Here is a 25,532-nt window from a genome sequence, read left to right on the forward strand (position 1 = left end):
TGTCCATTCATTTGCGCACTCAAAATTGACCATGAAGGCCCCTTCAACCCTACTGCTACGGGCTATGCTACGTCCACAACAGCCTCTATGCCAGGTCAGATGGAAGTCAGAATGGATGCCCAGGGAAAAGTACGCGAAAATCACTACTCTGGACAAGCTGCACCGAAGACAAAAAGCAGCTGTCCGGAAAGAAAGTAAGTTTATTGTGGTAGCAGAGCCAACTGTCTGGGCTTGCTGGGACCTTCACTGACATGATCCCAACCAACAGGACAGGATAGCGAAGATCGCGCTGCGAAAATGTTTCCGGCCTCCACTCCCTCCGCAACACTCTCACAGACGCAGCAACAAATCCAACCACAGCAATCACCTCCTCTTCACCAGACTTCTTTCCTCAGGAGCCAGATTCAGAACCATAATCTTACACCGACCCTCTCCGCGCTTCCGTACTTGATCACGCGCACACCCTCGAAGAACCTCCCAATCTACCAGACCACCAAGGCCGGCGGTTCCAAACACATTACGACGATCCGCAAGATCAAGGGTGATCTGCAGGAGTTGGCGAACGCTGTGCGCACCGCCCTGGGGCTGGAGGAATACATGACCGACGTGCGAGGGCGGAGGAAGGCCAATGTCGTGATCAATTGGACGACAAGGCATGTGGTTGTGAGGGGTTGGAGAGGCCCAGAGATCAAGCGGTGGGCGGAAGTCAGTGGGTTTTGAAGACTGTGCGAAGAGAGCCAAAAGGAGACCAAAGCGACCAGCCGGACATGGGCACACGAGCAACATGGAAATCCCAAGTTCCGTACGCGGTAATGGATGATGTGACAAGGGGGGACCTTTTTCCACTGGACCTCTCTTACTCGCTGTGCACCTCGGACCGGCTCTCATGAAATCGAGAGCTATCTTACAGTGCAAAGAGGGGTATTAGGCAGAGACAGGTTGACTGGATTCAGTTCTGCAAGAACGAGATGCCTGTTGTACTATTTGCGTTGCGGATCGATACAGGAAGAGAGGACCAAATCCTACCAGGCGTCAATAGTCTAAGGTGAGGGCTGAACGCCTACCACACATATCTGTATTATCAAACGCGTAAATTTCTGCCGCATACGCCCCTCTTGCACACGTTATGAATGTATACGCCGAAGACGGATCGACAGCATGAACAGAAGCACGTCTCTCGAAGGACTGAGCCCCTTCCTCGCATCGAGACCGAATTCAAGTCAAACAATGTCTTTATTGAATCAAGTTGGAAGACTAAGTACAGACATTTTGTGCTCTTCCCTCTCGTTCTGGAGCGGGAAAAGGCATCTCTGAGTACCCAACCGTTGGAAGCTTCATGTGGAGGTACAAAAAGGCCCTCGAGTAGAGCCATTCAAAGTCCCCGTCATCTCAAATCTTGCTCTTCTCCGCCAATTCGTATTTCACATGCTGAATGAATGCAATTGCGTATGCTCAAAATCCAGGACATCAGCTCAACCGCGCTCATGCAATCCAATGTTCGTGGTACTAATCCTCTAAACCAGCATAGACGCAAAGCTGCCGCAGTATGCCAGGATCAATATCTTTCTGTATCATCGCTCCCAGCAGACTCTCTTTGCTTGGCATAATGCCCAATGGAACTATTGTCGAGCCATTTTCATCAGTCCTACGGGCTTTCTGCACCAAGGTCTTCAGGACAGCGATAGCACGATTTGCGATTGCCCCGTAACCGTTGGCGTCTGGCTCAAAGGCATTATTTCGGTTGTTTGGTTGTGCGTGCCTGGGAGCGGTCTGAGTCGTCCGATCGGCACTCAACAAACCGACCAGCCGCAGAAGATTGCCAGCAAAGCCATCGTCTGACTCGAGCCACGAACGCGCCAATGGATGGTCCGAACCTGGCGCAAGACTCGCCAATATTTCTGCTGCTAACATTCCTTGTAAGAGGAAAGGTTTCCGTGCCTCGATGAGTGGCCTGGTGTGATTGGAATTTGCTGGTATTGAGGAAATGGCAAGTCCGAATGCTCTCGTCAATAGCTCGTATGGCGGGCTCGAGTGACCGTCGGCTGCAAAGATGGCCTTGTAGTAGGTCCGATTGGGTTCGTCACGCGCTAGGAGCTTGGCGAGACTATCGACAGCAGATGGCATGTATTTATGTAGGGTTGGCGCGTACGGGACGAAAGAGACCTTGGTGGTAGCGCTCGAGGTAGGTGCTGGGGTTGGTGCGAATGCGAGAAGGAAATGGAGGACACAGAGGGCTTCTTCTTTCCCGGGGAGCTGAAGCAAGGTCGACAAGTTACTAAAATAGATGACCACGTCTTTCATGAAATCCAGGGTATTTCTGTTGTGTCGCAAGAACATTTCCGTGGTGCCGAGGTATCGGATCACGGTGCTGAGTAGCCTGACAACCTCTGGCTGACCAAGTGGGATAAAGTTGGCTTCGTAAAAGGAGAAATTGCGCAACAGGGTGGTGATACAAATCAAGCGATCCGCTGCTCGTTCGAGATCGTATGCAACGGTTCCAAACTCGGGCGCATCTTGCAAGGACTCGTTCTCGATGCGACAAGCCCGGACGAGATCTTCATACGAAGTGAGGAACATTTCGTCAGAGACTTCGGTGGCGTGTTCGCTGAGAAAAGATACCTGATCCTGGGCACAGTCCAGTAATGTGTCAACAAGGTCATCGCATTCACTTAATGCTAGTGGCAATGCAGATTCCATCGAAAGTGTAACAAGCGTGTCCAGTGCTACTCGTGTCTCCGCGTGTATTCCAGATTTGATTGCCATTGTCAAAGCGTGAATGTCGATCACACCCAGCTCCCGAATAGAAGGCACGAATGGTTTGGATTCAGCAATGTGTTGGCCGATAATGAACATCTCTTCCACATTGATTGGTCCGTGGAACCTGCTCTGAGGGAGAATATCGGGCTTGAAAGGGTCTTCGATCGGTTTTGACATAGGCTTGTTCGTGTCAGGCTCGGGTTCTGCTATCTTACCCGCACTGGTCTGAGGTCGCTTTTGGGGTGTTTGTCCCTGAACTTGGCCCTGCAGGGCAGCCATCTGTTGAGGATCGAACTGTCGTGACACGCTAGAACGGTGTTGAGGCGTTGCTGTGGGATCCGGTGGTCCTTGGGCGTGTGGAGGTTGCATAAATCCGTTTGCCGTAGGGTGCTGCGGTTGTTGGGCGACTGGTCCGGTGGCCGACGCACTTCTCTGGTGGGTAGGTTCTTGGGATTGATCGCGCGGAGGTGACATCTGAGTTTGGCTTTGTATCGCAGCCTGGGCTGCCATCTTTTGCTTCTGCTGCGATAGCTGCCAAGCGGCCTCATAAGGGGCTAGATTGTTCATCCAGTACGCCTGGAGTTCTTGAGCTGCTTGCATATGTTGTGGCGGTGGAAAACCAAACTGGTGCGCAACCGCGGCCCACTGGTTTAGCTTTGATATCCTTTGTGAGCCCCCATTTTTCACCACAGCTGCATACAACCGCAACAAGGGTAGTTGCCGACCACATATTACCGGGTTTAGATCAACTTGGCGGTTACGCGCCGCCATGAATTGTTGCAGGCCCCGGATAAAATCTTCGGGATTGTTGGGTCTGGCAGGATGAAATGCGGCTGGTGCTCCTTGCGGCATCTGGGGGTTGGTGGCGTGTTGGTTAGGATTGGTAGGCAAACCATTCATCCCACGAGCTTGCGCTTGCGCTTGCGCTTGCACCTGCGCTTGCACCTGCATCTGACGCGCCTGAGCCTGAAGATGCATTTGATAGTTTCGCTGAGCTGCAGCCATGCTTGGATTTTGTGCCGCCATGTTCATCTGGGGATTCATCCCTACTTGTGGCATCCCATTGCTGATGTTCTGACCGAATTGGGGTTGATTAAACCCCGGCGCGAAAACGCCATTTGGCATGAAGTTTTGGGGATTGTCATGGGGCGTGCCAACGCGACTCGCATGGTCTGAAGGAGCCGGTGAAGCGTGTGGGGGAGCATGTTGGGGAGAAAACGGACTGGGAGACGCCGTTGCGACGCGTTGATTGGCTTGAGTCGAGGTGAAATGATTCAGCTGTTGTATGGTAGGAGACGGAGAGGCGTTAGAAGTTGTCTGGAGATGGCCAAAGGGTGTCGGGGCATTTGAGATGGCCGGTACGCCGTTCGCTTGAGGATTGAAGCCCGGGTAGGGGACTTGTCCCGGAGTCTGTGATCTAGAAACAGGTAAGCCACCAGGCGCCTGCCGCGGCGAGGTGGCCAAGCTATCTTCTCTTGCTCTTTTGGAAGGTATCACCGGGTTCGTCTGATAGACGGGGTTGTGGAAGGCAGGCGAGGTAGTTCGGGCGGCGCCATTGAGGAAGGCGGGATTCTGGAACTGCGAAGGATTTATCGTCTGAGGAGGTTGCAGGAAAGACATGCCAGCATCCATTGGGCCTCCAAAGCCAACATGATTGTTTGGATTCGAGGAGGCGTCGGTCAGCCAAGGGTTCATGGCTCGAATGAGGTTCGGTCATCCATTGGCTATAGCAACAAGAGTCATCAGCCTTGGTCCACGAATGCGCGCGGCCATCACGAGAGTGGACCCATCCGGTTCAGCATCTACGTCGTCCGTCAGGACCTGGTATCTCATGATGGACAGGCCTGCGGACGGTTGCGCATTGATGCAAGAATGTGGATGGCGCGGCGGATCGGGTGAGGAGAGGAGGTGAAAAGACGCGTCACAGGGGAAAGTGAAGGTCAACACCGGGTCGTCGAGGGGCAAGTGATACGAGCATGGTGAAGGGGCAATAAGCAGGCTTAGAGGACATCGGACAAGGCTACTCACCTGGCTGGCAATGTTTGAGCGGAATCGTCACAGGCGTAAAGGTATGCGAACCGATCGGAAAGTCGAGATTGGGACGATTTTCCTGAGGGCTGGGGGACGGCCAAAAAGGGTTTAGCCCCAGCGGCGTGTGACAGCTGAGGACTGGGAACTGCTGAGAGAAGAAGGTTAGCCACGCTTGGGGCAGGGCAGAAGGACTGGCAACGAGCATCAATGGGAGAGGGTCCCACTCAGGTCTATTGGGCCGTGCGACACGATCTCAGTTGCATGTTTGATGGGAGATAACAGGCGCTAGTGATGGATCTGGGGGTGGATGGCTTTGGGGAGGGAAAGAAGGCGAGAGGATGGATGATGTGGTGGGCGAGCCATGTGCTGGTGCTCAATTCCGGCTGCTGCGTACCGGCCGGCAGAGGGAAGAACAAGAACAAGCCCACTATCTTTTGCAAAGTGCAAGGGGGGAATCGGCAGAGGGGCAAAAAAAAGGTTTCATGGGGATCAGAAGGAAAAGCAGCAGAGGCTTACCGTGTGGATGTGATTAGAGGGAAGCGATCTGGGTTTCCCTTCCCAAGGTTGATGATACGTGGTGGCTCGTACACTGCAGGGAACAGAAAAGAGACAATCACCACGACAGGGCAGGGCGGCACCAGCGGGGTGGGAGACGATCCGTCAGAAGGGATGACAAGCGACAAGCCAGAGAGAGTCTGAGCTGACGACTTGGGTGAATGGGAATGGGAATTGATGAAACACAAAACAGCAATTGCCTGGAACCGGGGGGATAAACTGGTCAACAGCACAGGCACCGTAAAGGTTGGAATCGGGGGCAAGTCGAGAAAAAATGGGAGCCTAAAGAAAGCGCTTGGGAAGGGGGGAGAGTGACAGAGAGACAGGCGATGCAACCGACTAGAGGCACGGCGACAGAGCGATAGAAGCAGCAGAGCCTTTGGCGCGGCGAGGTGAGAAAAGGGCCAAAGGGCTGCCTGGTTGTTGGCGTGTTGGCGTGTTGGCCTCCCGGGCAGGCAAAAGGTGGGCAAAAAGTGGGCGATTCGGTGCCACTCGGCTTTTCTTGGAGCACGCGCACAGGCCACCGAGGGAGCCGTATCCGCTAATTGGCCATGCGCGAATCTTCATTGGCCTCGGGCCAGTTGCAGGGTTTCGTCGTGCAAGAAAGAATAGCACTGCCAGCCCAGTTTTTGACTCTCTCCTTACCCGCTTCCGTCACTCTGCGCTCACTTGTGCTGTACCCCATCCACCACAATTGTCGGTCAATAATAAGAGCACCGGCCCCAGGGTGTGAGAAGTCGAAAATCCGTGTCTGATGATTTTGGGTGCTTCGTGAGAGGAATTGCTCTGACATTCGAAGGGTGTCTCTGTTTCTTCCCCCGTGTCTCGTCTCGTCTCGTCTCGTCTTTTCTCTCGCTGCTGGAAGGTCCGGGTTTTTGCCAAAGACGGGTTTCAAAATGCAAAGCCAAATTGGGGCCGCACCAAGCTCGTTTTCGGCTTAGGCCATTCTTCAAGTGCCTTGGGCCTGCGATCACGAACCTAATAATCCCCCATCACGCTGAGGCATACGAGTAGACTGCTCCGCTTCCCATCTCAGCCACGTTTTGAGCAAGAAAAGGCCCATGTGCTCTCTTCGCTGTGCGTGCTGCATGTCTTTGTTTGTAAGTGCTAAAAGCACATACAGAACGAACGTTGCAAAAGAGGTCGGAGTGTATGGCGTCTGGCAAGACTAGATGGTGGGAACAAACAAAAGGCTGGGAGTCGGGATGAGGAGGCGGTCAGCCATATCCCTTCTGTACGCCAGCAAAGTCTTCGTGGTAGAAATGCCTCCCAGATGAACATGCTGGACCTCATCTGGGTTGTTCTTGTCAACCGGCTGAGTCATAGACTAAGGTGGAGAGGAGATAGGGTGTCATCTGGAGGGTCGTAGCCAAAACGTCGCAGTGGAGGTGCGCCGATAAAATATCGAAAGGAGAGGTGTCCATGGTCAGGTTTGGGAGGGAAAAGAGCTGGATATGGGAAGAGAGGAAGGAAAAGGAAAACGATTCAAAAGGCAGCAGAATTCAGGGCTTACATAGTCGGATAGTGCCTCATTTCTGCTCAACCAGCTCAACCAGCTCATTGCTCATGCGCAAGCGGCCAGATATCGTCTGATTGGCAGATCCGCAAGTCTAGTTTCCTCATTGCGGGCAGGCTGAGTCCAAGTCGACACAAACCTTCGAATCGTGTCACACGCCAGAGACTGTCTCAAGCGAACCTGAGCGGGTTCTTTCATATTGCCAGAACCAATGCAGTTCACTCACCCCGGTCCACGATGGTTAGGCACATATCGTGCATGCTTTGGTGGTGCGTGGCCCTCTATCTATTAGCTGCATGGGTCGCTCCTCCTTTCGGCTATGGCCCGATGTTCTGCAAGACCCAGCACCGCAGGATACACTACTGTCGGACTGCCACCAGGCTCAATGCATTGCGGAGCCGTTGTGGTAGTATCCAAGGAGAGTGGCACAATTCGAGCCTCCCGACCTCCTTGCGTATCGAGTACTCTTGTTTAATTCAATCATGGACATCCCTGGTGGGCGTATCAAGGCAAGTGCCAGGGGCGCTGGGGGGAGGAAAAGGAATTAGATCAACGGCGCGGGATCTTCCTTTTCGCAGCTATCCCCAAACCGACCGAATCCAAAGAGCCGGGTCCGCATGCCTCAAGGCAGAAATCCGCTCCAGGATGTCACTCTATGCATACATTTTCTGGCCTGGAGGACTCAACTTCACTGATCTCTTTTCTCTGGAGAGGACAGAGGTTGATGTATGGTAGACCGAGTCTGCCGAGTCCAGAGCAGGGGAAACAAGACCTGTCACCGCTGCTGAGCTGGAAGAGGGCCTACAAACCTAGCAGGCATTTGGCCAGCGTACCTAGGTATCGAAGCCGGACCGCCCGAAAGCTTACTGGGCTTAGCTATTCTTTGAATAATAGGAGGGCCTGTGAGGGAGGCCAGCTGATCGAGAAAGGCGGCTTGTGCGATGCTCAGTGGCCGTTCGAGACGTCAAAAAAGGTGGGTTGGCAAATCTCGCCGCGGATATTCGAATTATCCGATTCTCGTTGGCTACTAGTCCACCTTTGGACTAGTGCTCTGCTTGCGAGCGGCGCGTCCCTGTGGTCGCCTTCAAGTTAGAACTTCGACTTGGGGCCGTCCGACAACTTGAACGCAAAGCTTGCGACCAACAACTGCATCTTCCTGTTGCTTTCCATCCTTTGTCGAGACTCTCGTTGCCTTTGAAGGACTACAGATCTCCTCCGCACCTCCAGATTCAAACAAAACTCCAAGCCTCCAACGGAAAATCACCATGGGCGACGTGCTTGTTGACAATCCTGCCAACACTGTTCCTCCTCACAAGAAACCGCCCATTTCAGATTCCATCCCGGACATCGACTCATTAGAAGGAGCTGGTGCAGACGGCAGCGATGAATACTCGACGTTGAAGAGGCTGCAGAGACATTTAGAGTACGGATTCATGCTGGTTGTTTGTCGGAGCGCCACAGCTGACCATGCCAGGTACATCAAGCTGCAAGAAGAATATATCAAGGATGAACAGAGGTGTGTTGAGGGTGATCGACAAGCCGATGCAAGACTGACTCCTGTTCTAGATCTCTCAAGCGCGAGCTGGTGCGAGCGCAAGAAGAGATCAAGCGAATACAGAGTGTTCCATTAGTGATTGGCCAGTTTATGGAAGCTATCGATCAGAAGTAGGAGTGCACTCCTTTCACCTATGTCCAAGCCACTGATTGCATATAGTACCGGAATCGTCCAATCTTCTACTGGGTCTAACTATGTCGTCCGTATCCTCTCAACCCTCGACCGCGAAAAACTAAAGCCGTCCTCCTCCGTCGCCCTGCACCGTCACTCAAATTCTCTTGTCGACATCCTCCCTCCGGAAGCCGATTCTTCCATTGCTATGCTCGGAGCTGACGAAAAGCCTGACGTAACGTACGCTGATGTTGGCGGACTAGACATGCAAAAGCAAGAGATCCGGGAAGCGGTGGAACTGCCACTGACACATTTCGATCTCTACAAACAAATTGGTATCGACCCGCCACGAGGGGTACTGCTCTACGGCCCTCCCGGTACTGGCAAGACTATGTTGGTTAAGGCGGTTGCCAACAGCACGACTGCCAGCTTCATCAGGGTTGTTGGGTCCGAATTTGTTCAAAAATATCTGGGCGAAGGGCCTCGGATGGTCCGAGATGTCTTCCGGATGGCGCGAGAGAATTCACCTGCCATCATTTTCATCGATGAGATCGACGCCATTGCGACCAAGCGGTTTGACGCGCAAACGGGAGCAGATCGAGAGGTCCAGCGAATTCTTCTAGAACTCCTCAATCAGATGGATGGCTTTGACCAGACGAGCAATGTCAAGGTCATCATGGCTACGAATCGCGCGGATACCCTGGATCCTGCCTTACTCCGACCGGGCCGTCTGGACCGAAAGATCGAGTTCCCGTCGCTGCGAGATCGGCGAGAGCGGCGGTTGATTTTCACCACCATTGCCAGCAAGATGTCCCTGTCACCTGAGGTGGACTTGGATTCATTGATTGTGAGGAACGATCCTTTGTCAGGAGCCATCATCGCAGCGATTATGCAGGAAGCGGGATTGAGGGCAGTGCGCAAGAATCGCTATAACATCATCCAAGCAGATTTGGAAGATGCATATTCGAGCCAGGTCAAGGGGGCACAGGAGGCAGACAAGTTTGATTTCTACAGGTAGATGGGGACACTTGGGTCAGGGCGGTCATGTGTTTGGGTCTCAGGGCGACCCGAGCCGGGACAAGGCTGGATGGCATTGCATGGTGTTCTCCGGGTCTACGAGTAGAAGCCAGGTATTGCGGCATAAAGGACATGATCAAAAATCGTCTGTCGTAATAGAACTCCCATGGTCGAAAGACGCTCGGGCGCCCAGTGGTCGTGGGCATCGTGGGTGGGGAACGTTCCATTACTAATACAAGTCCAAATATATTCGCACGTGTCTCTTTTTCGGATTTGTGACCATGTCGCCTGCCAACTAACGTAAGGCGAATGGGTGGCGAGTATCAGCCTCAACTGATGTATCAGCACTGCTCGCGTTCTGTTCGGGCTGGAGTAGTTCGTGCCGGCTCAGGGGAAGAAAGAAATTGCAACGGTACTGAAGGGAACTATAATCAGGAGATGTATGTAAACGAGGGAGAGGCCTTTACTCCGTACTAGTAGACCTAGAAAAGCGGTATAGGCTCGCTACCATGCAAGTTAATTCCCTAGAAGCCAGGAGAAAGAGGAAGGACGCATAGTAATTGGGGGAGCGTGGCGTGCTTGCAGGCGCACTTCGATGCACCTTAACGCACTTTTGGGTCCTGAGGATGAATATTGGCCAGGCTGCCGTGGTGGGGTGGCGTCAAGACTAGACCGGGTTTAGCGATAGCGCCGTGTGAGTGCCGGGACACTTTTCATCGACGATTGCGTCAGAGTTACGAGTCAAACTGGAAGAAGCCACCACAGTGGCCGCCTGGGGGCAATCACCCCATTATTATCTTTTCTTTGCCTTTCAACAACGAGTGTTACTCCCACCCCCCTCAAGTCCGAGTCCCAGAAGACCCAGAGAAATCCTTCTTACGGGGGGCGAAGGGGGCAGTGGATTATGCCAGGCAGTACGAGGTAGTGGCCTCTCCCCCTTGAAAGCTTCTTCTCGGGTGTCCGTCTCTCGCCCTCTATTTTTCCCCAAGTAATACCTACCTAGGTAGGTAATCAAACTCCCGTAACTCCATTCTTAGCCTCCGGTATGCCTGCATCTGCGTGCTGAGGTCATTGATATCTCTTTTTCCACCTTCTTTCAAACTTTCCCGTCCCCTCGCATTCTCCTCTCTCACGTACCAAATTGAGCCTCTTGCAAGAATCCACCATCCTAACTTGGTCGGCAATCAAGCATTAATCCCAATCTACCTTTTGATATTTTTCTCGGTGTTGTGAGAACCTCCCTTAGGGACTCTCGTGTTCACTCGAAATCGTCGATCACGGGACTTTGAGCCTTTGTCTTGGGTCTTTTTCATCGGCTGTATCACCCAGTCTGCGACACACGTCATCACTTTTCTCTTCTCCTCCTCTGAGACCGCCCACCCCCGATTCTAGCTGCGCCCTCGATCGCCTTTGTATCGCCAATCTCGAAAAACCAACAACGCTGTTCTTCAGGATTCCCATTGGAATCTCAATTCGTGGAAGAGGATTCGCTTCTCAGGAAAAGGCTTTGGAGGTGCACCACTCGTCCGGTAAGTCACTGGCGACAATTTCCCTGAATTTGTGCAGGCCCGGAGCCAATTCCCGCTCGGCTGTGATCGAGTATTGGGAAAGGGTGGGTCGATATGAGTGGCGAGCAAAAGCGAAGCTCTGAATCCTGATGGGCTCGATGGCTGGCGATCGCCATCCACTGCCGATTTCCAAGCTGACACGTCTCTGATTCGCAGGTTCTTGGTTCAACCCACACCCTTGGGGTGACTTGGACAGGCCGCTCGGACGAAGCCAACCCTCCAACCCTGCAGGCCTCGCAGTCTGCCCCCTCCCCCCCAAGCCTGCACTCCCTCGCCTGCCCTACCTCCAAAATATATGAGGCGCCAACGCCTTCCCAGCTCTATCGACGTCACTTCTGCAACGGCTGACGTTGTTTCCTCATCTACGTATTGCTTCATCGCATCCCGACAATATGGCGAGCGCCGCAGTCGCAACTCAACCGTCACAACAACACCTTGGGGCTGGCCCAACTTCTCGCACCTCGTCGCCTATGGACAATAAGAAAGCCACAGCGAAGCAAGAAGGTTAGTCCATGTCGCTGCCCCCTATTTGTAAAAAAATTCTTTCATCATCTCTCGCCCACACCCATCAACGCTGCCATCACCATCATCAACTGCGCAATGACGACTGCCTCATGCATCAACACCGCGCTCCCAGGCGCATTTTAAGAATCAATGCTGACAAGTCTGCCACATAATTAGCATCCAAGACATCACCGTCGCAGGCTAAATCATCGCTTCCAGGTACGCGTCGGCCACGCGCCCACTGATATGTACAATGCACCTTGCTAATGCGACAATCCAGAACCACAATCCACCTCGCTGGTCGAAGAATCCAAGCCCGTCGTTCAAGCATCGGAACCCCTTGCGCCGCCACCGCGACCTGCGCCCACTACTCAAGCAGAGACTCCCGATTACTTCTCGGCCCTGCACAACAACGGGAGCAGTATCGGTCAAGAATTCAATCCCTTTGAACAATCATTTGGAGCACCCTCGACAGAGACTCCCGGCAAGAACTTGCTGCCTCCTGTCGCAGCGCTCACGTCTCCTGCCATCCCTGGCACGAGCTCCACTGGCGGTTACAACTGGCAAAGCTCTCTTCGGTCGGGGCCGCTGAGCCCTGCAATGTTGGCTGGTCCACAACAAGGCGATTACTTTGACAGTATCGGCCGTGGCTTTCCAACGCCAAACGAGTCATCTCTCCGAACTGGCCTGACTCCGGGCGGTGGCGGGTCTATGTTCCCGGTCCCCAGCCCAAACTCACAAGCGCTCTTTAATTCTTTGCAAAGTGGCGGTGCCACACCTGGTACCCTTGATTTCCATCGCACAGCTATCAACGCTGCTGCGCGAAACAAGAACAACCAGTTCGCCAACACTTCCAACCCACAAGACCCTTCCACCAGTAACATGGACTCTGTGCACGACGCCACTGACGCTGCCAATGGCCTGTTTATGCTCGCGAAAGGAGGTCAGCCTACCAATCAGTTCGCGGTGCCCAATCCAACCTCTGTCACGCCGGCTCAGGATCAGAAACGGGGCAGCAGTGACACGGGTGAAAGCGCCGGGAGCCCACAGGATACGAAGCCTGCCACGCGCAGTGGCCGTGGTAAGAAGGCTGTCAAGGCTGAGCCGGCCAGTAACCGCAGGAAGTCAGAAGCAAGTGCCAAGGGCAGCAACAAACGTGCCAAGGGCAACTCAGGCGCTGCAAATGTAGATCCTGCCCTTGACCCTCGCGAGGAGGACGACGACGACGATGATGATAGCGATGAAGGCGAAGACCAGGGGAAATCCACAACCACAACCAATGGCAGTAACAACAAAAAGATGACAGATGAAGAAAAACGGAGGAACTTCCTCGAGCGCAATCGGTAAGTGCCATCAAACTCCTGTTTGTTGTGTCATGGACTGACTTGTGGTAGTGTCGCTGCACTCAAATGTCGCCAGAGAAAGAAACAGTGGCTGGCCAACCTCCAAACCAAAGTGGAAATGTACTCCGCTGAAAACGACAGCCTCAACACACAAGTTGCTCAGCTTCATGACGAAATTCGGAATCTCCGCACTCTCCTCATGGCTCATAAAGACTGTCCTGTAGGTCATGCCCAAGGTATTGGGCAATTTTTGAACGGCATGCAGGATCCCAACGCCTTCGGCAACCAACACGTCCACCCGTACGGAATGGCCTTGCCAAACGGTGCTCCCCTACAACCTGGCATGCAGCGAACGTGAGCACAGTCACAAACCAGTGCATTGCTAGCCGCAGAGCAACAAACGATGTTATTTGCAAGACTACCTAGGTAATATTACCCGTCATGAACATTCGACCTTATCTATTCTTGCAGGGGGTCCTTTGACAGAGTGTGAGGAAAGAGGCGTCATCCATCTCTGGCGCACGGAAGGTCTGGCCATTATACAACAGGCTAGGGTTTCCCATGATTTTTGTAGCATCTTCACGACGATGCGCACTTGACTTTGCTTTATCTTGTACATAAATCTTCGGCAGAACGGGGTGGGAAGGAGGCTTTCTGTACAGCACCAGGCAAAAGAATAGCAACGGCGGTCTCTGAAAAATCTGGATGCGGCCCAAAGAGTGCAGTTTCTTTATCCTTTTGACTCTTTGCTCATGCGTTACGCGAGAACACACATACAGGCACATGTGGCTATGTGGGGGAGGCTGATGGATACGATGAAACGTCCATGCACAACGAAATGGCGCGAGGGAGGGGGCCCGAGCGTTGTCTAATGGCTTTATTGAGGGTTTCTTTCATGCGTCCAAAAGGGCTACTCGAGGTCCTGGTACAGAACATGTAGCTAGTTCGTGTGAGCGAAATGAAACCCTCAATTGATCAATATTAGTTTTGAGCAAGTCTTCGTTGGCCCTGTGATCCTGGGGGAGACGTGTACCGAGTACATCTTAGTCAATCGGCCTCGCTCATGGTGAGCCGCCTATATCCCCTCTCGCTCAGACATGTCGTTATGTGTTGTGATGTGATGCGATGTGATGTATTGCAATCGCTGTCCTCTCTTGAAGCGCGAGGTCATGCTCCGTGAGACTTGGAGGTGGGCTTCGCGCGGAGGAGGCTGTGGAGGAAAAGGGGGGCTATCTATACATTACAAAGGTACTGTACGTACATACGTAGGTACATATATAGGTATATATCTATCTGTATTTACATCAGCATCTCCGTGTCTATATCACATAATGTATACACAGTGAGTACGTCGATATCTAATAGGTATAGTAAGTAGTGTCTAGATGCGTGTGTACATATTAATATTATTTTACACCCCGGGAAGGGAAGGGTGAAATAGAGAAACGTTACCCTCGACATGGATCCCTGAAGTCCGTCTTGTACAGTTACAATATGTCCATCGATCATGATGTCCTCGTCCCGATTGTACGGTACTGAGCGCTTCGAGGCCTTGATTGCTTAAAAAAGCACCTGTTGCGGGCACGGAAGAATGTGTGTATGTAACTATATATATTTTGCCATGTGGGCAGAAATGGAAATTGGTGAACCATTCATATCGTAACTTCGTAAGAGCCTCCGCCTCGCCTCAGACGTTGTGAGCCTTTCTCAAGACATACACTAGCATGACTGGTGTATAGATCCTCTTATTTCAACCACACTTCTCTCATTCACTCACTCATACTCACTTACGCATATACACCCAAACTCCCTCACAGCTATTCGAGCATAGTGAACAAAAGCTGCTGCCGGAAACTGAAGGAAGTAGGACAGAGACCATCACAACAACGTTCCAAGTCGTCAGGCCACTCTTTTGCCAAAAACCACCGCCCCGAATGGCGGGATGTTGCGTACCGGAGGAGCGCTGGGGATACGAGGTGAAACCGGAAACAGTTTGAATAGTTTTGCCGACTCAAGCCGTTGAATGATGTCAAACCCTTTCCAGCACGAGGAACTGCTTCTGGTACCGTGGAGGCAAGGTCGGAAGGGGTTGCCGCAGAGGTGCCAATAACTGTCCTCGGAGATCTTCACGCCGTGCAGTCCATCCTGAGGTGTCAGTCGGCCTCCCTTGCGCTCTATCAATCGACTGAGACAGGGGAGGGTGGCGGCGAGGTAGTCCCGATCCTTGGGCACGACATTGCAGGAAGGGCTACTCCGGCCACTGTCCTCAACTGGGGTGATGGCTTCGCCCAGTTCGGAGCAGACGACAACTGCGTCGACGACATTGACGATATCAAGCCAAGCTTTTCCCGCAGACTCGAGTTCCAGCTTCTTCATGCAGCTTCCTCGGCCAGGGGAAGTGACCACGTCCAGGAACTCGAAGCCATAAAGCTTCGTTCCCGAGCTTTGTTGGACTGCCGAGACAGTAGTCAGCAAGTTGATATTCAGTCCCAGCAAGAGCTGCCTGAAAAGGAATGGATTGGCTGGGTCCTCGTGTATTTGATGTTCACCAAAATTCCTCAAGAACTCTATTATATCATGGGCGTCAGGGTGAGGGGCGACATGCGGTACTCGATCACTGGGAATATTCCGGCGCTGAGCGTAGGCATGGCTCATGTGCAAAAGGAGGCTCAGCTTGGGGAGAAGCCAGCAACGGCGTTGACCAGCGTCATATACAATGGCCAAGTCTTTGGCGGTGTCCTCAAGCAGCTTTTGATAGGAGTTAGCCGGCTGGAACTGGAGGCGGCTGGACACAAATTTGAAATTTGTTTGCAAACCCGCGAGGACCGAGACTGGTGATTGTACGCCGATCTGCAGCTGCGTACTGTGGCCCTCCAGGACTAGACGCTTTTCTCGATCCTGACCTCCAGAGTACCTCACATTTGCCGGAAGTTGCCTGGTACCAAGGTTGACCTGGGCAGCTTCGCACCAGCCTAGGAAACACCGCATGTTCTGGAACCGAGCTGCGTCAGCTGTGAGCAGTCGATTTGGGAAATTGAGCGTATATGGATTGATTTGGCCACGGTCGGACACAACGACGTGGAATTATGCATAATTCTCAGCCATCGCAGTTGGGAAGAGGACAGTCTGATATCCAACGAAGACCACACCGCCATCTATCGTCAATTGAAACTCGACCGCTGCGAGCGTGACCATGAGGTCAAAGGACAGTTCCAAACCCTTGCCCATACCCCGCCGCTCGGATGCTCTTTCGAATAGATTTTCGCACAATGATACGACACAACTGTTGAGTAGACGGCGCCAACAGTCATCTTTGTTGACCGGCAACGGACTGTTCGCTAGATGCATTGAAGGTAAGATTTCGAATCGAATGCGCCTTTTTGGGGGGCCTGCTCCCTTGCCGAAGTCAGTAGCAACTTCGCACCGGTCGCGAGAATAAAATGCTTTCGAGAGGGTCACGGAACCATCAGGCCCAGGCATGCGAATCGTTCTGCAGAGCCAATCCATCGTACGCGAATATCGTTCGTAGTCGTTGTGGTCGTACTGACCGTAGTGATGTAGCCAGGGGTGAAACTTAATGGTCACGTCCTTAGGAGATACTGTTATTGATTCAAAAACGTTGGTCCCCCAGAGGCCCATGGACGGATACACTGCAACCTGCGTCAGTCGGCAGAACCGGATGATCATGGGTGACATGGGAACAATACCGTCGTGACTGGCGTCCAGCTTCATTGCAGCGACTGCTATCAAGAAATCCAGGACAAAAGCCAGCCCCAAGGTGCCCAAATGCTGGTACAGAATGTCACGACAATTAGTGGCAGTGACGTGGGTAGCGTCATAATCCGTAATGAACACGACATTCTCGTACAGAAGCCAGAACGGAATATTGTCAGCAGAGACCCCAGACGATCTTACCATCTCAATCACGGCTGGCACTTCCCATTCCCACTTCATCTGGATAGGATCGTCATTCTTATGCTGAACATCCTGAACAAATTCTTCGAAGCTGTGATATCTGGAAACTTTGTTGGCAGTATCCCACCGCCTCAAGCTGGAGGGTAGCTCCTTGTGGCTTTTATACCAATGTTTCAAAACCTTGGGAGGTTCTGCTCCATACTTCAAAAATAACAGAACCTGTTCTTCCCTCCTACGAGATATCGCCTCGACGACTGCAGGGCTGAGCTCGCCGCTCTCGAGACTGATGTTTGCCCCGTGATCAAGCAGAACCCGAATGATTTTGAGATCTCTGACATATAGAGTAGCAAAGTGGAGCGGGCTGGTGAACACCCCTCCAGCTAACTAACAACCAACAGTCAGAACAAACGTCAACACCACTGGAGCACAAGATGCGGGAATATTGCTTGTTACCTTGAGATTAGGATCCGCTCCCCGATCGAGCAATAGCTGAACCAGGTCTACATCCCGTCTGTGTATCGCGTCGCACAAAGGGTTATCCAACTCGTAAGGATCAACATTCGGGTCAGCGCCAGCATCGAGCAAAACCCTGGTGACTTCCAGCGGGTATTTATGATATCGGACCGCGATCTGGAGTGAGGTCTTCGATGAGCGAGTCTTGCGATGAACATCTGCACCAGTCTCTAGAAGGAATTTCGTGATGACTGCCGATGTCCTCGCAGCCTCACTTAGTGGCAGCTCTCCATAAAGGGGAATATTGATGTCAAAGCCCTTTTCGATTAACTTCGCAATTGCTTTGGTATCATCATTATTGAGAGCCGTTTCCCACTCCTCAAAGTAATGAGTGTTAGTAGCAACACTGGCTCTATACTGTTTCGCAGCTATGTCGGTCACTTCCTCGTCCATTTCCGCTTCCTTTCCGTGTTCGGACCGTTCCCCCAACTTCGACCAAGCCTGTGGCAGCAGAGACATGGGGAGAAGGGCCTGATTCCGACCAAAGGGAGCCAGAATATCTGGTGGCAGCGCCAGAGATATCTCGGACTCTTGGACTGGGTACTGGATCTGATAAGGCGAAGCACAGCCCTTGAAAGTTGAAGGCGTGGAAGGACGACACTCGAGGAAGGCACCCGAGAATTCAGAATGAGCCAAGGGAAGGGGCAAGCCTAACAGTCGTGAAGACAGATGAACAACAAAGGTTGGGCAGCAGGAACTTGCAGTGCGCTTGTCACAGGTCGCGGTCAGGCTGGCTATATGTACTGTAGGTGGAAATTGCCTGACATGTGACCAGGGGCTGTGTAACAAAGCTAGTCCAAGCCTCCAAGCCCGGATTGCTGCTGTTCGGCTGTTACGAAGATCTAGACCTTTCTTCTCGTCCAATAAGGCTGACTTCCTCAATGAGCCTCAGGACTGTCTCCCTGGCGGTGGAGATATTTACAACCACCCGGAAAAAGGAACCTTTCTCGACCTCGTGGCTCAAGGCAGGCGCGTAGTCGACCATGAAGCCTCGAGAAATCAAGGAGCGAGCTATTCGACTTGTGACTGCTGAGTTAAGCTTGCCGACCATTTCAGCCTTACTGGGTTTGTCGCCTCCATTGCTGCCATTAACCTGAACATGGCTACCATTGCTCATCTCATTCACCATTTTACCTGCCGGAGCGAAGTAGAAACACACCTGCAGGCAGGGCGGGGGATTCGTGCTCACTAGCAACAAGTCTGGACTCTTATCCACAAGGTCTGCCATGTAGCAAGCGAGTGAATACGCATTCTCGACCTTTAACGAGTACCCCAAAGTCCCATAGTATTGCCAGGACAGAAAGAGTTTCAGACTGTCTCCGCGGCGTCCACACTGAAGTGTGAGATCGGCGAGGTCGTTGGGAGGGATCCAATCCTCATCGTGCGGTTGTGATTGATTATGGCCATTCAATCCAAGCTGCTCAGCTTGCCGCTCGACTTGATCCTCGTCGTGGAACAGGTATCCCGCACGGAGAGTGTTTGCCATATGAGCATTTTTGAGATCTTTGAGCAAGAGGAAGCTGCAAGTGACTGGGACACCCAGCATCTTGTGCGGATTGATGGCGATGCTGTCTGCGAGCTCACAACCCTTCAGCCTTGATTGACGAAGACTGTCGGAAAAGACGAAGCTCCCGCCCCAAGCACCATCGATGTGCATCCACAGCCCGTGTCTTCTCGCAATTCCTGCAATGGCCGCAAACGGATCGAATGATCCCAGGACTGTTGTTCCGGCAGTGGCATTGACATAGAATGGAGTATTTCCCTTGCTTTTCTCCCTAATGATCAAGGACTCAAACGCCTCGGGATCCATCTTTCCAGACACCGGATCAACAGGGACGGAAATGACACTTTCGCAACCAAAACCGCACTGTTGCGCAGCTTTTTCAATACTGTAATGTCCATGCTCAGAAGTGAACATCACCAATTGCCTACCTCCAGCATGATTTCCCGACTGTTTCGTGTCCGGGAACAGAGTGTTCCGCGCGATGACAATACTAGTCATGTTGCTCGCGCTCCCGCCTTGAACATTGATGCCCCCGGCTCTTGGACTAGTGAAGCCGAACAATGCTGCCAGAGCTTTCGTGGTGTAGGTCTCAATGAGCGAGAGCACGGGAGAAACCTGGTAAACATGCACATTTGTGTTGAGAACGCTGAGAATCAAATCTGCCGCTATACCGGGAGGCAAAGGACTGGAGTATAGCTTGTCAAGAAATCCGGGGGCAGAGGTATTAACGCTGTATTTCAATATCGAAGATAGAGAAGTGGCGAGGCCGTCTTGGCCAGTACCCCGAAGAGGCAGAGACAAAGTGCCGTCTGATGTCAGGATGGAGAGCAGATCTGGAGGTGATTTTGGCTCAAGAATGGGAGATATAGATACGGGTTGATGGAATTGGTGAGCTATACGCTCTGAGTCTGCTCGTCGAACGAAGCGGATGAGCTGATCGAGGACCGACGCGAGAAGGGCTTCCAACTCATCAGCTCGAGACGCCAAGGCGTCATTGGCACTGCCGTCTTTTATGCCATTTGCCCTTTGTAAAGAGAGGTCACCGGGTAGAGAGTTGCTTGAGAGCAGGCCATTGAAGCTGTTTTCGAATGAATGGTCCGACATGCCCATCAAACTTATATCAATGGAAAAGTAAGAAAGTGACCTCGTGCACACGGACGCTCAAAGTCCAAGAAAACAGATCAACCGGAAACAACCCTCCAATGAAGCAAGCGAATCTATCCTGTCTATATATGAAGAACTGAATTGTCGAGGCAAAGTCAGCAGAAAAGTTGCATGTGGTTAGCAGAGTACTCGGTATTAAAATTCTGCTGACCAGCATTAGCGGCGTGCTTTTCCGAATGACGCAATCCAGTGGAGACAAGGCTGAGGTCCAGGGGTTCGCTCAGAAGGATACCGGGTTTCCGTGAATGTCGTTTTCATCTGCCTATGTCCTCATCCCTCAGGCTTAGGCATTGGTTCGAACCACAGCGTTTGTGGATCTCGCTGCAGCATGGCTGTTCTTAGCGCTGTGCGAATTCACCTTCTGAGAATGTCTCTCGCGCGCGAGCTCGATCGGCGTCTTCTTTCTCTCTTGCCCTGGTGCTTCCTTCAAAGGCACAGCCATGGTGCGGCTCTGACCTAGACCCTTGGCAAGAGCGCGCCATTCACCAGGCCGTCGGTGGTACAAGTCCATGGCCCAGTTCTTCCAAACATTCCGGCCGAACGGCGAGTCTCGAAGTTGACTTTCATTGCTGGCGAGCTCTCCGGCTAGACGCTCTTTCATGAAATGAAGCCCGTCCGTGGCTGACCATAGGGCGTCAGCCACGTAAGAGCCAGTAAGGTCTTGTGCTAGGTCGCTGATGTGTCCATAGAAACGAGGGACAAACTCCCGTCTGAATTGCATATTGCTTTCTGTCGGAGACAACGCAGATTGGACGACGCGCGACGAAGCTGGATCGCGTGACATTGCCATCAGCACTTTAGGGTCCGGTGATAACAGACTGTCCTGTACAACCGTGCAGGTCCTTGGATTTTGGAGCATCGTCTGAGCCAGTAGGGAGCCATGAACATCAGTCTTTGGGGTCGAAGTTTGTGTGCCCTTGTTCCCGTCTTTGTCCGCTGGCTGTTCTGGTACTTCCATCGGTCTGAAGCTCAGAAGATTAGGCAGGAATTCCTCTCCGTCGCTGCTGTATTCTGACTTGATCACATCCGACACATCCTGCAGATCCACTCCTCGCAAAGCACATCGTTCGATCAGGACCCTGATCAGGCCAGTCCTCCGCCGGGAAATGAGGACTGGCAGCTCTGCCAATATCAATGTCTTTGCTTCATCAAGATCATCTTTACCTAGCCGTTCGAGAATCCTCATCGCCACATAGCTTGCTGTATCATTTTTAGACATGCTCCCGAGCCGTGGTTTCAGCACGTGCTTGTAGAGCTTCTTGAATGCTTTGCCAGGAAGCTGCTTGACCAGAATCTCGACTAAATGTGAGCCAGTAGGATCATAAATCAACCCAGAGATGAATTTAGCACTCTCAGAATCCTCCTCCAGCTCTTGATCTGGTAACAATTTTCGAAAGACCGAATTCTCTTCTGCTGCCTTATTCTTGCCGGATGCTGAGAGTTCGACACGTAAAAGTAACTGTAAGACAGGATTGCCAGTCGGATGTGTAGCCAATGCTCTCAAGTAGGTCGTGTCCAGTGCCGAAATTGCACTGCTAATTAACTTGCCAAGAGCGTTGCGGAACGTCTTGGGCACGACACGTTTGCTCTCGTGCGTCTCGGTCTCTTTTTCGACTGGTGCTTCGAGCTTTTCCTTTCTTTTGCTAGCGACCATCGCCTTGACCGAATCATCCTCTAATGACAGGCCCGACAGCACGAGGAACAACACTCGAATGGTGTGTGAAGCAAATCTGTCAGTGAGAAGAAAGCCCATGTTTGGCTCAAGCTCTTCTGCGGCGCGAAGAAAGAGGTTCTCAAAGCCAACCAAATCAGTCTCGCTGGCTTCCTCCACATGAGGCTCCCTTTCCACGTGTTTCGCCGCTTCTAGAAAAAGCGTCTCACAGCAATGACTTCCGAACCGATGCCGCACAAGATAGGTGAGGTTTCCAAGGAACTTGCTGAAAAGGTGTCGCAGCTGTTCCGGAGTGGACAGCATGATGATCTTCTCTAGATATCTAGAACAAGATTGACTGGATGCGACCTTCATTTCTTTGCCTTCAGTCTCTCTGTGCACTGCCTCGAGGAAAACATCACGGTCTTCTGGGGACTCGAAATCATTTGCAACGATTTTTGTGTTGACGTTTGCATAGTACTCTTGTTCTTCCGGGGTTAGCAGTCCGTGAAACTGGGTTTCTTCTTGCGGTTCCTGGATTCCTTGCGGCCTCTCAACATCGAAGCTTATGAAGTCATCTCCGGCATCGCCCTCCACCACAACTTCACTTGGAATTTCTTCGTCACGGGTATGTTCGGTTTTGAGGCGCTTTGCAGAGGTCTTTCCCTCTTTCTCCTGCTGTCGCCTGCCCCGCTTCTTACCCTCGCGAGGCATTTTGAAAGGATTGATCCAGCGTTGAAGAGGGAGTTCAGCAGCAGAGGCCCAACACTTGAGCGACAACCTGTGGTGAGGGTGGTTAACAGCTTGTGCACAGGTCGATAGGTTCAAGTTTGGAGAAGACAAGAAAAAATTACGCCGCCAAGCCTTGCCCCAGATCCACCAATCAAATCTAGAGAGAGAAAGGGCGCCCGCAGCCTTGGAGATCAACGCCGCCTCAGCCTCGCCTACAGAAGTTCAAGAAGGACAGCCTTCATACTTGATCGTCATCCTACAAGAATTTGACTGGTTTCATGCTTCATCATCAATCCAGTCGCCTACAACTCGTTTTGTCCCGTGGTGGGAGCCAACGCATCTCGGAGCGCTTGACTGGCGGAATAGCTTCGAGCAATTGCATGCCGACTGTCGCAGGCTACCACTGCATATCCCTTTGTAAAGTTTCCACGTATCTGTTCGCAGTGTATCTCGCACCACCTCTTGAGGAGCCAAGTGATGTTGGGGAATATGCTGGGTGGCATGGTCCCACGCGAACTCCAATAGTACCTGGTAGAATGTCTTGAACTGGCTTTACGTCCTGGACTTCCCATTGAGTATAGCCAGACAGAGAGCGGCCATTGCTCCTCTCAAACGACTCGAGGGGATCGATTCGGGCGAGTGCGGCAGGTTCAGCCTCACCTAGGGGGTGCGATGCCGGAAATCGGTGGCGACTCTGATAAGGAATGGCACTGGATATGATGCGGCCTCAATACACCATGTCTTCCTCCGAAGACTGTGCCAGTTGTCACTCCCAGCTCCAGGCAATGTGCTCAAATATCTCTTCAGCCTGCACCCTGCTCTTGCGCGGCCATCTGTATCTTTTGTTGGAGCTGCATCAGTTCGACCCTCTTCTTTTCGCTTCCTTCCTGCAGCTCCTTGATCCTGGCTTCCCGCCTGGCTATTTCCTTGTTGATGAAGTCGAGCCGGCCGTCGACCGCATTTACAGCCTCCTTCTTGTCCTGCTTCAGCAGTACCGGGCCGACTAGTTTGTAGATTCCCGCATCATCGGATAGAGAGGCGAATTCTTTCTGGACAGCCTTGTTTTCTTGCTGCTGTGCTTCGAGTTTTTGACGTGCTTCCACTGCGGTTTGGAGATCTGTGGCCGAAGGTTAGAACATAACAGGTAGCGTGCCCGGGTCAGTGTGTTCCCGACCGTCTTGAAATTTTTGTAGAGCTTCAGATAAGGCCTGCAGCTTACTTCTGTCGTCTTCCATGGCGTGCCGGTCAAGGAGTGAATCTAATTGCGAGGGAAAGATTTGTAAGGGATTTGTACATGGCTGGAATGGGAAACGGTTCTAGTGCGCAGGGCAATCCGCGGGGCAAATGCCGGTGCGCCATCTCCGTTCCCATCCCACCTTCACCTTTACTGCTTTGTGACGACTCTACGATCTTCTGAATCTGGCATTCACGCGACTCTGAGACCATTTTGCTGGACCCTCGTATACTTGTGCTCGAACAGCTGGACAGACGCTTTTCGTTCGTCTCCACTGCGGCCCAAAGCCAGTCGTCAAGAAGATCTCGCCGCTTGTTTACCTCAACTGTATCTGGTCGAGGTACCTCTACGACACCTTATCTTCCGTCCTACCTCTCCGTCTCCAGCTCCAGAGCTTTGCTGCTCAGAATGTCCAACACCGACTTCCTTGGCCGCGCAATCGATACGGTGAAGAAAGCCATTGAGCTTGACACCGCCGGTTCCTACGAACAAGCCTACCAACAGTACTATGCCGCCCTCGAACTCTTCATGCTTGCCCTGAAATGGGAAAAGAATCCAAAGTCAAAGGAAATGATCCGTGCAAAGGCGGGCGAATACATGGATCGAGCGGAGAAACTGAAAGCCCATATTCAGACGAACGATTCGTCCAATCGCAAAAAGCCCGCCGCAATGGGGGTCAACGGAAAAGCTGTGAACGGCGCGGGCAAAGGAGAAGCAGGAGACAAAGATGAAGAAGATGCAGATTCGAAGAAACTCCGAGGACAATTAATGGGGGCAATTTTGACGGACAAACCCAATGTAAAATGGGAGGACGTGGCTGGTCTGGAAGGCGCAAAAGAAGCATTGAAAGAGGCCGTCATCCTTCCCATCAAATTCCCCCATTTGTTTCAGGGCAAACGACAACCTTGGAAAGGAATATTACTCTATGGACCGCCCGGTACGGGTAAATCATACCTCGCAAAAGCTGTGGCGACCGAGGCAAACAGCACTTTTTTTAGTGTGAGTTCGTCGGATTTGGTGAGCAAGTGGATGGGAGAGTCAGAACGGCTGGTCAAACAACTCTTCAACATGGCAAGAGAAAACAAGCCGGCAATCATCTTTATTGACGAGGTCGATGCCTTGTGTGGACCTCGAGGTGAAGGCGAATCTGAAGCGTCAAGGCGTATCAAAACTGAGCTGCTCGTCCAAATGGATGGAGTAGGAAAGGATTCTCGTGGCGTCCTGATTCTCGGCGCAACAAATATTCCCTGGCAGCTAGATGCGGCCATCCGCCGACGTTTCCAGCGAAGAGTGCATATCTCGTTGCCCGACAAACCGGCACGAATGCGGATGTTTGAGCTCGCTGTTGGAGACACGAAATGCGAGATGACACAAGCGGACTACAAGGCGCTGGCAGACTTGAGCGAAGGATATTCCGGGAGCGATATCAGCATTGCGGTGCAAGATGCCTTGATGCAGCCGGTGAGGAAGATTCAAACAGCCACGCATTACAAGAAGGTAAGTCCGACCACTCCCCACCCCCCTGTTTCATACTGGCTTCGAATTGAATTGCTAACAAATTGCCCGTGGCGGGAATCAGGTCATGGTTGACGGTGTCGAGAAACTCACGCCGTGCTCTCCGGGGGACCCTGGAGCAAAGGAAATGACCTGGGTGGATGTTGACTCGGAACAACTCCTCGAGCCTCCGCTGACCGTGAAAGACTTTATTCGCGCGATAAAAGCGAGTAGACCGACCGTATCTGGGGAAGATCTGAAACGAAACGCCGAGTGGACGGCCGAATTCGGAAGCGAAGGTGCATAGCGAGGGCACACGAAGACGGGGAGAAGCGCAGCGACTTTTTGTCCGGAAAACGCAGAACGAA

General features: G+C 52.3%; 10 protein-coding genes across 10 annotated transcripts; 4 read left to right on the forward strand and 6 right to left on the reverse strand.

The window, feature by feature from the left end:
- Positions 1 to 31: 31 nt before the first annotated feature.
- On the forward strand, positions 32 to 720 carry Z520_01715 (uncharacterized protein; the record flags this gene model as incomplete). Its single annotated transcript, XM_016772231.1, has 2 exons — positions 32 to 194; positions 269 to 720. 2 exons carry the CDS (start codon positions 32 to 34, stop codon positions 718 to 720), a joined length of 615 nt encoding a protein of 204 aa, XP_016637370.1.
- Positions 721 to 1,506: 786 nt separating this feature from the next.
- Z520_01716 (uncharacterized protein) lies at positions 1,507 to 4,452 on the reverse strand (the record flags this gene model as incomplete). The annotated part of the gene is made up of 1 exon (XM_016772232.1): positions 1,507 to 4,452. One exon carries the CDS (start codon positions 4,450 to 4,452, stop codon positions 1,507 to 1,509), a length of 2,946 nt encoding a protein of 981 aa, XP_016637371.1.
- A 3,672-nt stretch (positions 4,453 to 8,124) lies between these two features.
- Positions 8,125 to 9,543, forward strand: Z520_01717 (uncharacterized protein; the record flags this gene model as incomplete). The annotated part of the gene is made up of 4 exons (XM_016772233.1): positions 8,125 to 8,282; positions 8,334 to 8,375; positions 8,426 to 8,524; positions 8,574 to 9,543. 4 exons carry the CDS (start codon positions 8,125 to 8,127, stop codon positions 9,541 to 9,543), a joined length of 1,269 nt encoding a protein of 422 aa, XP_016637372.1.
- A 1,959-nt stretch (positions 9,544 to 11,502) lies between these two features.
- Z520_01718 (uncharacterized protein) lies at positions 11,503 to 13,315 on the forward strand (the record flags this gene model as incomplete). The annotated part of the gene is made up of 4 exons (XM_016772234.1): positions 11,503 to 11,614; positions 11,792 to 11,833; positions 11,895 to 12,957; positions 13,009 to 13,315. The coding sequence occupies 4 exons, from the start codon at positions 11,503 to 11,505 to the stop codon at positions 13,313 to 13,315; spliced, it is 1,524 nt and encodes a 507-aa protein (XP_016637373.1).
- Positions 13,316 to 14,856: 1,541 nt separating this feature from the next.
- Positions 14,857 to 15,945, reverse strand: Z520_01719 (uncharacterized protein; the record flags this gene model as incomplete). Its single annotated transcript, XM_016772235.1, has 1 exon — positions 14,857 to 15,945. The coding sequence occupies one exon, from the start codon at positions 15,943 to 15,945 to the stop codon at positions 14,857 to 14,859; it is 1,089 nt and encodes a 362-aa protein (XP_016637374.1).
- Positions 15,946 to 16,041: 96 nt separating this feature from the next.
- Z520_01720 (uncharacterized protein) lies at positions 16,042 to 17,844 on the reverse strand (the record flags this gene model as incomplete). Its single annotated transcript, XM_016772236.1, has 2 exons — positions 16,042 to 17,256; positions 17,326 to 17,844. 2 exons carry the CDS (start codon positions 17,842 to 17,844, stop codon positions 16,042 to 16,044), a joined length of 1,734 nt encoding a protein of 577 aa, XP_016637375.1.
- Positions 17,845 to 18,217: 373 nt separating this feature from the next.
- Positions 18,218 to 19,993, reverse strand: Z520_01721 (uncharacterized protein; the record flags this gene model as incomplete). The annotated part of the gene is made up of 1 exon (XM_016772237.1): positions 18,218 to 19,993. One exon carries the CDS (start codon positions 19,991 to 19,993, stop codon positions 18,218 to 18,220), a length of 1,776 nt encoding a protein of 591 aa, XP_016637376.1.
- A 343-nt stretch (positions 19,994 to 20,336) lies between these two features.
- On the reverse strand, positions 20,337 to 22,418 carry Z520_01722 (uncharacterized protein; the record flags this gene model as incomplete). The annotated part of the gene is made up of 1 exon (XM_016772238.1): positions 20,337 to 22,418. One exon carries the CDS (start codon positions 22,416 to 22,418, stop codon positions 20,337 to 20,339), a length of 2,082 nt encoding a protein of 693 aa, XP_016637377.1.
- Positions 22,419 to 23,239: 821 nt separating this feature from the next.
- Positions 23,240 to 23,671, reverse strand: Z520_01723 (uncharacterized protein; the record flags this gene model as incomplete). The annotated part of the gene is made up of 2 exons (XM_016772239.1): positions 23,240 to 23,553; positions 23,611 to 23,671. 2 exons carry the CDS (start codon positions 23,669 to 23,671, stop codon positions 23,240 to 23,242), a joined length of 375 nt encoding a protein of 124 aa, XP_016637378.1.
- A 407-nt stretch (positions 23,672 to 24,078) lies between these two features.
- Z520_01724 (uncharacterized protein) lies at positions 24,079 to 25,471 on the forward strand (the record flags this gene model as incomplete). Its single annotated transcript, XM_016772240.1, has 2 exons — positions 24,079 to 25,167; positions 25,250 to 25,471. The coding sequence occupies 2 exons, from the start codon at positions 24,079 to 24,081 to the stop codon at positions 25,469 to 25,471; spliced, it is 1,311 nt and encodes a 436-aa protein (XP_016637379.1).
- Positions 25,472 to 25,532: the final 61 nt, after the last annotated feature.

This window comes from Fonsecaea multimorphosa (genome assembly GCF_000836435.1).
Source record: "Fonsecaea multimorphosa CBS 102226 unplaced genomic scaffold supercont1.2, whole genome shotgun sequence".
Taxonomy (NCBI): Eukaryota; Fungi; Ascomycota; class Eurotiomycetes; order Chaetothyriales; family Herpotrichiellaceae; genus Fonsecaea; species Fonsecaea multimorphosa.